The sequence below is a fragment of the Castanea sativa genome, chromosome 2, assembly GCF_040712315.1.
Source record: "Castanea sativa cultivar Marrone di Chiusa Pesio chromosome 2, ASM4071231v1".
Lineage (NCBI taxonomy): Eukaryota > Viridiplantae > Streptophyta > Magnoliopsida > Fagales > Fagaceae > Castanea > Castanea sativa.
The window spans coordinates 51,738,120-51,750,342 of record NC_134014.1 but is presented as its reverse complement, the minus strand read 5'-3'; the positions used below and the strand labels follow the sequence as shown (position 1 = coordinate 51,750,342).

The window sequence follows — 12,223 nt, the reverse complement described above, 5'->3', positions numbered from 1 at the left end:
TTGAAACTCAACCTATGAAAAGTAGATTATATTTGAAAAAGAAAAAAAAAACTAGTTTTGATGTAGAAATATTATTTTCCCATTGTAACAATTACTATGCTGAGGGTAGATTCCTACAATTTTGGGTTTGGGAAATAGAGAAGGCTGCTATGAGCCTATGATAATAACAATAACCCTTAGCTGTATGTCCAAACAAGGAAATGTGATGAAGAAATATCATTTTTCCATTTTAACGATTATTCTGCATTCCTATAAAAAAAAAAAATTATTCTGCATTTAAATATGCTAAGGGTAGGTTCCTATAATTATTAGGTTTGGTAAATGGAGAAGGCTGCTATAAGCCCATGATAATAGCAATAACTCTAAGCTGTATGTCCAAACAAGGAAATGTGATGAAGAAATATCATTTTTCCATTTTAACAATTATTCTGCATTTAAATCTTCTAAGGGTAGATTCTTATAACTATTGAGTTTGGTAAATGGAAAAGACTGCTGTGAACCTATGATAATAACAATAACCCTTAGCTTTATGTCCAAACAAGGAAATGTGATGAAGAAATATTATTTTTCCATTTTAACGATTATTCTGCATTTAAATCTGCTGAAGGTAGGTTCCTATATGAGCCTATGCTGTATGTCCAATGTCCAAACAAAGGAATGTGATGTAGAAATATCATTTTTCCATTTTACATAATAATAGGGAGGGTAGGTTCCTTCCTATTATTGGGTTTGGTGGATGGGAGGATCCATATGAACCATATCTTTGTTGAGGAATGGAAAATGACAATAACAATAACCCTTAGCTATATGTCCTAACAAATAAATGTAAGAGATCAATAAATGTCAGAGAACCTTATAGACCTGCATTACTCCTCCAGAGCCCAAAATTGCTCCATTTGAATTGAGTTTTTTGTGGTGTTTTAAAAGATAAAATTATTGTTGGACTGTAATTGTTTATGTTTCTTGTTTCTTAGTACATGATAAAGATGGTTTTTAATTTTTTATAATTCAAACAATGAGGGGAGAAAGAGTGACTTAAATTATGTACATCTTGGAAGGAGATATGATTTCATTAAAAAAAAAAAAATAGCCACTCTTAACCAGCCAAGCAAAATTCCTATGTGGGTCAGTTTTATAAATCATCTTTCTAATTGATGAATTCAACAATATCTTTAGCACCAAAAGAAATTACAAATCTAAATGAAATTCAAATGTAACAATAATCAAGTCCAAGAACTACAAAATTTTGGAAGCCATTGAGTTTAACATCAGAAGAGGAGCATTGAACTTAAAACCAAAAAAAAGAAGTAAAGGAAACCAGAAAACAACATATTGGGAGGTAACAGAAAAACAGAGACATTACCAACTGAGCACATCATTCACTCCCAGTAGCCATTAAGAACTCCCCCTCACATACCACCTCACCTCCAACATATGCTTTCCCTTCCATCTTTGCTATGCCAAACCGCTTTTGCAGCTTAACAAGTGTCATTCTCATAACCAAAGTGTCTCCTGCAATCACCGGTTTACGGAATCTCACTTTGTCAATTCCTGCAAAGAAGAAATTTTCCCGGGAGCCTCCCACTTCTGGCTGCAGCATAACCAAACCCCCAACCTGGGCCAATGCCTGTCCGCAGCAACCACATTTTCATCAGTAGTAAGCTAAAGTGTTAGAATAATGGTTAAAGAAAACTTCAAGAAATAGATGCACATTCTTGAAGGTGCATACATTCTCATGATTAAAAAACAGGTGTAACCTGTCTCACATAAAGGAGCTAGTGGAGACAGATTGGGGAGAATCAAGGCATCATTCATTGAGAACCAGGAAAATAATATTTTGTCTTAGTTTTCTTTATTCTAATGCATTAACCTTTAGACATCAGCCCATGGCAAATGACCATACTAGAACTAGCAAATCATCATGTCACGGTGTCTTTGTTCCTTTGGATGCTAAGTTTTTCACTAAGCAAGCATGAAAAATTAATGTCTTAAAAAATGAGAGGCAAAAACTGGAAATATGTTAGAAAGTCCTAGTGGACGGCAGATGGAGACTCCAAGAAGTATTGTAAAAAAAGAAAAGAAAAGAAAATGTCTTTGTTCTAGATACTTTTGTATCAAAATTATCACAATGGCTTCCACATCACATCAAATCAGTGATTTAGACAACTTATACATTAGAAAGTCTATCTTAGGTGCAATGAAAGAGAACTCAGTGGATCTTCTCTCTAGAATGATTGTGTTCAACGTTTGGGTGGGCGTTCTTCCTAGAGAGATCCTTTTACGACTTTGTTGCAAGTCATGTTGAAACAACATTGGCAAGTACGAGGACAAGGGCGAGGGGGAGGTAGAGGTAAAGGAAGAGAGGTTCATAAGGTGGTCCAAGAGACAATAAATCAATGAAGGCAGAGGATGATGCAGTGCAGTGGGGGAGTGCAACTAGAGAAGGATGCTTTGTCAATCAAAATTAATAGCACCAGTAAAGGAATCGATGAGATCTCTATCAATGACCAGAACTCTGTGGCCACCATAGAAACCAAGGATAAGAACAAGAAACCCTAGAGTGGGTTCAGGTTCTTGGAGCGCATGTCAGTCCACAAACCTCAAGCATGTGGCAGCATGGCAGGGATTTCAATGTAGGAGATGATTTTGTAAACACAGTTGAAATGGGGTTAGTTAAAAGCTCTGGTTGCACAAGAAAGTTAGGTATGGAAATTTAGTCTGAGATGGCAAATAAGTCAGTTGTTGATGAGATGGAACAAGAAGTTACTAATGGTTCAAATAATTGGCATCCTTGCAATGGTCAAGCCCAAGATCAAGGTTTTACAGCAAAGGAAATACAGGCACCAACTGGACTGAAGAGCTCTGTTTCAAGAAGAAAAAAACGAAATAACCTGGCTACAATTCCATGCTCCTGAGAAAAAGCAAACAGGAAGCCTTAAATTACTGCATTCAAGGGATAGCAAAGTCATCATTGAGCTTAGTAGGACAGTTTCTGGCAAGTCCTTCCCTTTTCATTTATTCAAGACTCAAGAGATCAACTGTGTCTTTATGGAGCAATTATGGACAGGTTCAAGTGTTCTCAATAGAAAATGGGATGTTCCTGTTCAAGCTTAAACATGAGGTTGCTAGAGATGCGATCTTGGAGGACAGAGTATGGTACATTGCTAATAAACCCCTTTTTTTACTCAAATGGACTCCAAGTATGCAAGTTCTTAAACGTTCTTTATCACAAATTCCTATTTGGGTCAAGATCTTGCATCTTCCTTCTTCCCATAGAATACTGGAACCCAATTTGTTTAAGCCACATTTCGAGTAAAACGGGCAAGTGTCTATTTACAGATTCTGTCACAGAGGATCCAAAAAGGGTTCATTATACTCCAGTGTTTGTCGAAGTTGATGCTAATGCAGATTTTCATCAGAGTTAGCTGTTGATATGTGTGATGGGGTATACCTGGATGTTTCTCTTGAATACCTTTGGTTGTCTGCCAGTGACATTGTGTTTGGTTTAACGGAAAATATCTTCTGACCGTAAAATAATTTCAGATGAAAATATTTTCTAGTGTTTGGTTTCATTCCTAAAAATGCTATGAAATATTGGTGGTGATGAAGATCAGTGGCGACCGGCAGTGGTTAGCCGATGGTGGCAATGGCCAGAGACCAGGGACATTGGTGGCTGACAGTAGGGCTGGAGGTTCAATTGATGAGTTTTGGATGAGGCAGAAAATGAAAGTATAAACCAATTTCCACCAAAAGTGCCTTTATTTTATGGTCAATTGCAAAAAAATTTCCAGTTGACCAACATTTTCAGTCGCCCCAAACATCCACAAATGCGGACAATATTTTGGGACCCATCAATTTGTAGAGTTTTTGTACACCATCAAGGAATTAGATCATAACATCGATGACCCTATTTTAACTTGGAGCAACAAAAGATATAATGCGGCTTTTATAGCCAGAAAAATACAGTTTTGGGGAATACTTTTTGGTTTGAGAATTATAATCAAGCCACAATTTCCCTACTCTAGGGTTCTAGATCATAGTACGACAATTATATCATTTGGGGATAAACCTATTTTGGCCATAATCCCTTTAAAATTTTCAATTATTATGCTGAGCATAGTAATTTCCTTGATTGGGTTAATGAAGCTTGGTATACTGGTTCAGTTCTCCTATGTTCCAATTATATTTTAAGCTCAAAGCAGTTAAATCTAAGGAGGATGACTATTGAGAAATTTAGCAGCATCACTCAAAAAGTCCTGAAAACAAGACTTGAATTGGAACTAGTGCAGAAGTGAATACTGTTGAATCCAAGGCAAACTGATTTTATTAGAAAGGAAAAGGATTCCTTCATCATTTTTTTTTTCAATTAGTAATGCTGAGGAGTCTTTCATGAAGCAGAAGTCAAGGAATGCTTGGCTTAATCTTGGATATCAAAACACGGTCTTTTTCTATTAGGTCGTTAGCATAAGAAAGGCCAAAAACGGTATCAGATGTTTACCCAATGATGGAGAGAAAGTAAAGGATCCTGAGTTTCTCAAAGAGCTGGCTGTGAACTTCCACAAAAGGGAAGTTCATGCAAATATCATAACTTTGGTTCCGAAAGTCCTTACTCCTGCTAAGATGGGGGAGTTTAGACCTATATCCTGCTGCAACATCATCTAAAAGTGCATCACAAAAATCCTTTCAAATAGATCAAGGGTATGCTTGGATGATCTGATTAGTAAGAATCAATCTGCTTTCATCCCAGGCAGAAGCATTACAGAAAATTTCCTTCTAGCTTAAGAGCTGGTAAAGAGTTATCATAGAGAAAAGGCTCTTGCATGGTGTGCCATTAAGGTTGATCACATGAAGGACTACGATTCGATACAGTGGGACTTTATCTTGCACTGTCTCTCTGCCATTGGAGCTCTTGTAGGTTTGTGGATTGGGTGAAGGAATGTATAACAACCCCTACCTTCTTTATAGCCCTTAATGGAAGTATAGCTGGGTTTTTTCAGAGGAAGGGTTTAAGGTAGGGGAACCACCTATCACCATACCTTTTTGTCTTAGGCATGGAAGTCTTCTCAAGAATACTTCAAAACAGGGTCCAAGAAGCTAGAGAATCCTAAGTGTGCAAATTTGAAGCTTACTTATTTATGCTTTGCAGACAACTTAACAGTTAACAGCCTTTTCACTTTTCAGGGGCTGATGTAGGTTCCATCAAGATTGTTCAAGAAGCTCTAAATGAGTTTAACAGAAACTCTCAAAATTTTAGACTTAGGTACACAGCGACCATATATTTTTAGGAATCTAAAATATTAAGCATTCATTGTTATCTATGTTTGACTTTTAGTTTGAATGTATAGCAACCACATATAGCAAAACAGATATGGAACTAATACCATGTATAAGTTTCTTGACACATATAATTCTTGGTTCTAGGGTGCTTAATGTGGATTGTGGGGTTGGAACGAAATCGTCGATCCTTTGAGGACAAAGAGAAGACGTTGGTTGAGTTAAAACTTTTATGCTAGCGTAGTCTTTTGGAGTGGTCTCGTTGTTGGGGTTTTACTAATTGCTCTTCTCTCTCTGAAATTTGTCCTCCCTTAGCTTAGTTTCCTAAATCCCCTCGGTTTATTGTTCTGTTTATTCCTTTTATTTCTTGTTGTTCATCATCATGAAGTTCTTGTATGTCATTTTTTTTTCTATCATTTATAAAAGCTTTCTGATTACCTATCAAAAAAAAAAAAAATTAATGTCCAAACGATTGCAGGACACAGGTTAACATGGGTATCATATCCACAAGTTTCTAACACACTACTTATCAAAAATCAAGTGTCTAAAGCTTCATATTTTTCAATTGCAATTGAGATAGGTTTAATGTCTAAGACCAATCAAATTTCTTAGAATAATAAAGCAGGGCTTAATAAGACCATGTTTACCAATCAATAAGATAATCCTTTTAAACAATTTACAGCTAAAAATGAACCATGTATCAGAGACCTCATTCCAAGTGATAGCAACATGACTGGCTTCATAGGAATCGCATTTTAGCTTATGGTGAGGTCTACCTATCAGACACCCTCTATCCGTGCCAAAAGTCAAAACTATCAAACATCAAACATACCACACTTGCATATGAACAATATTGGAAGAAGAGATGCAATGGCGAAAGTATAGAAAAGCTAGGACAGATGGAATAGAGGAAGAAGGAAAGGTTACTGTTCTACAGCTAATAAATTTTAAGAGGATTGTAAACTCTTTGCTCAATAATACCAAAAAAAGACACTTAAGGTAAAGAGGATAGATGCTATGCCTGTTCCTTTACTAAGAAACAAACAATGACCATTATGTAAGTTTATAAACGACAAACCTAAAATCTAAAGCAAAAGGAAAAAAAAAAATTATAAAAAGGGATAATGTACAGACATCCAAAAAGAGGTTCCTAACAATGTGAAGATCTAGCTTCAAAAAAGAAACAGAGAACAATGTCATTGCAAATTTACAGAGGATAATTCTGATTTCTAAATTAGTTTATATAATCAAGCAAGTATCTGCTCAAAATGACCTTCAAATTAGTCAGATAGTCTAAATTACAGCTCAATTTTTCAATGTTGTGTTCAATTTCTTCTGAGATATTTATAGACTGATGAAATGCCTTCTATGTATAAATTATGTAGCTACTATAATTAATAGATTTCTCACTCTACTTGCCCACATTAGATTTTGATGTAATAACACTTTCCATTGGCTATAAGTTTCTCTCAGATTATGCAAGCGCATACACTGATAGTGATTAAGTACCATTCCAAGCACACAACCACCCAAAGTGCAATTCTTTTAACATCAAAGTAACCAAAGCATAGGAAGGAAGACAATGGAAAATAGTGAGTAGAGTCTCAAACTATGCATTTACCCACTGGTCATGCTAACCATTCCATCTATAGAGTAACAATTGATTATTAGGTGCAATAAAAAATTTTCAGATTTTCCCACCATTTGCATCAACAAGACCACAGGTCTGGATCCAGCATCAAGGAAGAGATGAATTTACAATACTGGAAATCATCAAGAAAGTTTTCTACTGTAAGGCATTTTTAAGTACTGTATTCACCAAACATTTGATTTTATTATTTTGTAAGTACCTTGTGTTTAAATTCAAAACAAGTGAAATTGGTGGTTTGGCACACTAAGAATTCATGTTTCTGCATATGTTGAATAATAAGCTAGCACGTTGCATAGCAAGCCCAACAATGGCACAACCATTGAGTGGCTAGGGGACAAAAAAACTGTTCATGGTAGTTAATTAGATCATTAATTAGTCAGGTAATTTCATAATTCTGTGATTACTAATTGTGGATCAAGTTGTGGGCTTCTGGTTTTATTAATAGGTATGCCTAATGTAGTTTATGGGCTTCTATGTTTGAGTTTTGGCCCAATTCAATTATAAGTTTTTTTTTTTAACTAATCAAAGTAGGAATTGTAATCTATTAAGAATTGTTAAGATTTAGAGTTCATACAAGTGTGTCATAATACTCAAATAAGAATAGTTTTGATCCATAAACAAATTGCTCCTGGAGTATTGAGGCATGCTGACCTAGTGTGTTCTTTCTCTCTTTCTTTTCTCCTTTGACATTCTGCTGCTATTCAATTCACATGCCTTGTTCATAGTACTATTCACATGCACTGTTCACACCACTATTCACAGCTTATGAACAAATTTAATCTCTGTTTCTTCACACCTCTTGCAACCCTAAATCAAATCTTTTTCCTTTCCTATCAAAAACCCGTCATTATTATTATTATTATTATTATTATTATTATTTTGATAGGTAATGTAAGAAGTTTTATTAAAAAATAGCCTAGTCATTATTATTATTATTATTATTATTATTATTATTATTATTATTATTTTGATAATTAAAAACCCTAGTCATTATTGCTTGAACCCTAACCTTTTTCTAAAGTTCTATATTCTAAATCAGTTTCAACTCAAAGTGTCCTTTGGAAAAAATTATTTTTACCAACTTATTTTATTATTCAACTTATTTTTGCTACTATACATGAGTCTCATTGCACTTTTTAGTACTATTTACGGGTCTCACTGTACTATTTCAACTAACTTTTACTTTTATCTATAATATTTTTAGCAAAAAATTTTCAATTTCAGCAAAATAAGTGGATCACAAATAGGTCCGAAGCCCACTAGAAGCACATGTAGATAGATTTCCAATATGTCCTATGTCATCTAACATGGCAAACTCCACCAAATCTATGTTTCCCTTTATCCCACTCTACACTTACCATCAATCTTCCTACAGATTCACTGTCATCAATACTCCTCACATAATTGTAAACACAATTTTTACTTTAAATATTTTTTACTTATCAAGAAAAAATTGTAAACATATAAATCAAGATTCTAAACTCAATTGAAAGGACATGTTCTAGAACATGAAATGTCTGTCTTCCTATAGGGAAAGAAAGAGAAATCTACACACCTGAACTTAGTATAGAAGCTTATATCCAACACTTGAGTTCAGTCAACGGAATCCTCTTTCCTCTATCCTCTCCAACCTAGTCAAGGCCAAAATTTCCACTGAACTATAAATATTATGGCTCTTCACCAGAACATGCCATTTTAAACCTTTAAAGATTACTTTGAGCAATCATTGGTCTTCATTGACTTCTAAAAATACTTTACACAAATTTGTCTTGTCTTGCCCCCTCTTGCTGCTAACTCTAGCTTGATATGCATCCAATCATTTCCCCTTATTTATTTTTTAAACCATTACTTCTCATCCATGCCAATTTCCCAAGTCTAATTAGGATGAGTACACGATTTTATGGGACCCAACTTTTGGGTGTTATGGTATCATAAAGCATAGCTAGCCTGCTTCTCAATTTCAATGCAAATTTTATCAACTTCCCCCATTCATATAATATCTAGTAAACAATAAGCAAACATCACTTCTTTAATTTAACCACCCAAGTCAAATTCCACATGCAACATCCTCTATTATGTTTGTAGGTGATGCTCATTTACGCAATATGAATACTTAAAGACTAACCCCCATAAAACCAACATTCAAAATTGACATGAAGCCATGAAAGCTACCACATACAACCATGAGAAACCAGGGAAGTTAAAATAATCCCAACAGGCAGAGAGTTATCCAAAAAAAGGGTATTATCCTAGAACAAAAAATGCAACATTCTTTAAACTGCAGAAGTATACCACAGTAAAAAGTGATGAAAGTAGATTAGATGAGGTAGGAAAGTATATAGTTTCCATATTATTGAAGACCAAATCATGTCATTGATTATACTAGAAAATCATGCAATTGGAATAGATCAAGAAACTGATTGAGAGACAACATTGTGGGATTGAAGCAATCAATTCAAAATTAAAAAATGTGATTGATTTGTGAATGTAATTCTCATTATAAAAATGAGTTCTATAGTAATGTATCATCATTTAAGTGAATGAAGAACATGTAGCCCTTTGGGCTCTTTTTCGTTTGGCTAAACTACATAAAACTATCATGACATGCCTTATCTCTCTCTTTTCTCTATCACAAAGTAAAAAAAGAATGGTTGGGAAAATGATGAGTACCTCAACCATGAGAACACCAGGCATAATAGGCCTTTCAGGGAAATGCCCAGGAAAGAAATTATCATTTATAGTCACATTCTTGATAGCAACAGCTGAAACCCCTGGATTGTATTCAATCACTCTATCCACTAACAGAAATGGAAACCTACAACACCACACCACCAAAAAAACGAATTCATAAGAAAAACACAGAAAACACATAAAACAAAAACAAAAACTTTGACAAAGACCCACCTGTGGGGTAGAATTTCACGTATCTGATTGATATCCATGACCGTAGGAAATGCTGGGTATTCTGCAGAAAACGATCAAGAATTAAATTTTGAAAACAAAGATTTTTTTTTTTTTTTTGAAGTTTTGTGCAAAAAGGAGAGAACTTGAATTCAGAAATGTGAAAGAAAACATACTCTTTTCAATGGGTATGTCTTGGTTGTTGGTGTTGTTTGGTCCATTTAGAGAACAGCATGTGATGGAATTGGAACGGTGGATAGACTGAAGCGAGAGAGAAAGAGAGGTTGGGGACTGTGAGAGTGAGAGTCCTCTGGTTCTGGGTTTGATGAGAGACTGAGAAAGAGTGAGAGAGAGTAGGGAATTGGATGTGGTTGCCATTTCTTTTCAGCGAGAGAGAGGAGATGAGAGCGGAGACTCGAAGTGCAAGGGAGTGAGAGAGAGACAGAGACAGAGACAGAGAGAGAGGAAGAGTGTTTTGAGTGAGGTTGGGGTTGGTAGTACAAATTCAATAACTTGTTGAACTACTTGCAACTAACATGTCCTGATGGAGGCCCAACCAAAAGAAAAACAAAACGTGTCGCATGTCATATCATTCAAAAATAAAGGTACTTTCAGTTATGATACTACCATGCCTACCATGCTTTTAATGAGAGAGGGATTTACTTAGGAATTGCACATGATGCGATTGGTACAGGTGGTTGAGATTTAAAGTGAGATTTAAAGTTGTAAAAAGTAATTTTAAATCTCAACTATTAAATATAGAAAAATGAGAAAAAGTAAAAAAAAAAAATTGTGAGAGACTTGGGTGAATTGCACGATTTAGTTTCATTTAATAATTGCACCAAATTTCAATCCATAAGAGATGTCTTTCAAAACAGTTTCACAAGAGTTTCTCTATTAATTAGGGAACCAAAATTCGAAAATTGGGGGAAAAGGGGATCATAATCCCAAAAAAAAAAAGTTGATTGCTTGTATGGACCAAGCTTAAACACACACACACACACAAAACAACAAAAAAAAAAAAAGTTTAGTTTGATCGAAACAAATTGAAAATCAAGTTTGGTTTGAATTTCAGGGAGATTCGGTCAATCACAATCATCCATTTTTAAAAAAGAAATTCAAGTTTCAGTACTAGTCTTGATCTCAATCTTGATTTTGCAAAAAAATATACCAAATGTATATTCACAAAACCCTAATAACCCAACTCTCCTGTTCTTTCCTCTCATTAAATTCAAATATAGTTGAACATATATTTGGACTTTTTATTATCAATTACAAATAAGGGCCGGACTAACCAAGACCAAATAGTCCCAAATTGGTTTAGACTGGTCACTTGTCTAGTCATTTTGGTCCAGGCCTTTGACAAACTGAACAAACTAGTATGGTCCTAAAAAAATGCAAAAACTAGACTAAACCGAGCCGTTTTCACCCCTACACATTAATGAACTAATATCAATTTCATTGATTGCAATTTTTCAAAATTTTATTTGAGGATTTTCAAGTATTAGGACATCAATACTAAAGGTTGACTATCCTAAATCATATAACAACTCAAATAATTTTATGATTTCAAATTTGAGATTGTTTTGTGTTTAATTGTTTTTTCAGACCGAAATTTTGGTTTGTCTAAAGGTTATTTTTGTTATTCTTGGAGTAGTTTGATTTGTTTAGACAAGATTTGTACTTTATTTTGTTATTAAATTTAGTTTGTCTAGAGATTTTTCTTGTTATTCTTGGGGAAATTGGATTCATTTAGACCATATATATGCACACACACCCACACACACTTTATTTTGTTGTTATTCTTGTTATTCTTGGGGCAACTGGGCAAAAAGGATAGCAAATTTTTTCCAAGGGTAAATTTGTAAATGTATTGGAGGAAGGCGGGGGCAAGAACACATATTTTGGGTTAAATTTCAAGTATTTCGTATGTGTGTGTATGTATATATTAGGTTCAAGTTATACCTAGGGTAACTCTAAATTATGTTACATCACTTAATAGTTTTTTTTATATTGGATACAATTTTTAACAAATCCACATTTGATTATATTTTCTTCTTATACTCTAGATGCTTGCAAAATTTCAAGATGTTTAGAGATCATTAACTATGTCATTGACAAAATATTAAATTTCAAGTCTTTATATTCAAAATCAACCAACCAATCAATCAATATTATATATAAAAGCAAAGACCTCATGCGGAAGTACATGAGGTCCTGCCAAGTGGCGCTTTAATTTTGCATTTAGCATTTGTTACCTCTTTCATTAAGTTTTTTTTACTGTTATCCAAAAATTCACATTAACTTATTTTACTGTTATCTCATTAATATCTTATTAATTGGGGGAAATTATACTTTACCCCCCTAAACTATACCTCATATTACACTTAGCACCCT

At 34.4% G+C, this 12,223-nt stretch overlaps 1 protein-coding gene across 1 annotated transcript; it reads right to left on the bottom strand.

Annotated features, from left to right (window-relative positions):
• Positions 1-1,130: 1,130 nt before the first annotated feature.
• On the bottom strand, positions 1,131-10,445 carry LOC142623550 (uncharacterized). Its single transcript, XM_075796986.1, has 4 exons — positions 10,003-10,445; positions 9,830-9,890; positions 9,596-9,740; positions 1,131-1,627 (listed from the first exon to the last, which is right to left on the bottom strand). The coding sequence occupies exons 1-4, from the start codon at positions 10,202-10,204 to the stop codon at positions 1,376-1,378; spliced, it is 660 nt and encodes a 219-aa protein (XP_075653101.1). The 5' UTR covers positions 10,205-10,445; the 3' UTR covers positions 1,131-1,375.
• Positions 10,446-12,223: the final 1,778 nt, after the last annotated feature.

Coding starts and splice junctions, on each gene's coding strand:
- LOC142623550 (XM_075796986.1), bottom strand. CDS start 10,204: ATGGCAACCACATCCAATTCCCTACTCTCTCTCACTCTTTCTCAGTCT. Junction 9,891..10,002: donor AGACATACCCATTGAAAAGA/GTATGTTTTCTT, acceptor CGTTTTCTGCAG/AATACCCAGCATTTCCTACG. Junction 9,741..9,829: donor CGTGAAATTCTACCCCACAG/GTGGGTCTTTGT, acceptor GTGGTGTTGTAG/GTTTCCATTTCTGTTAGTGG.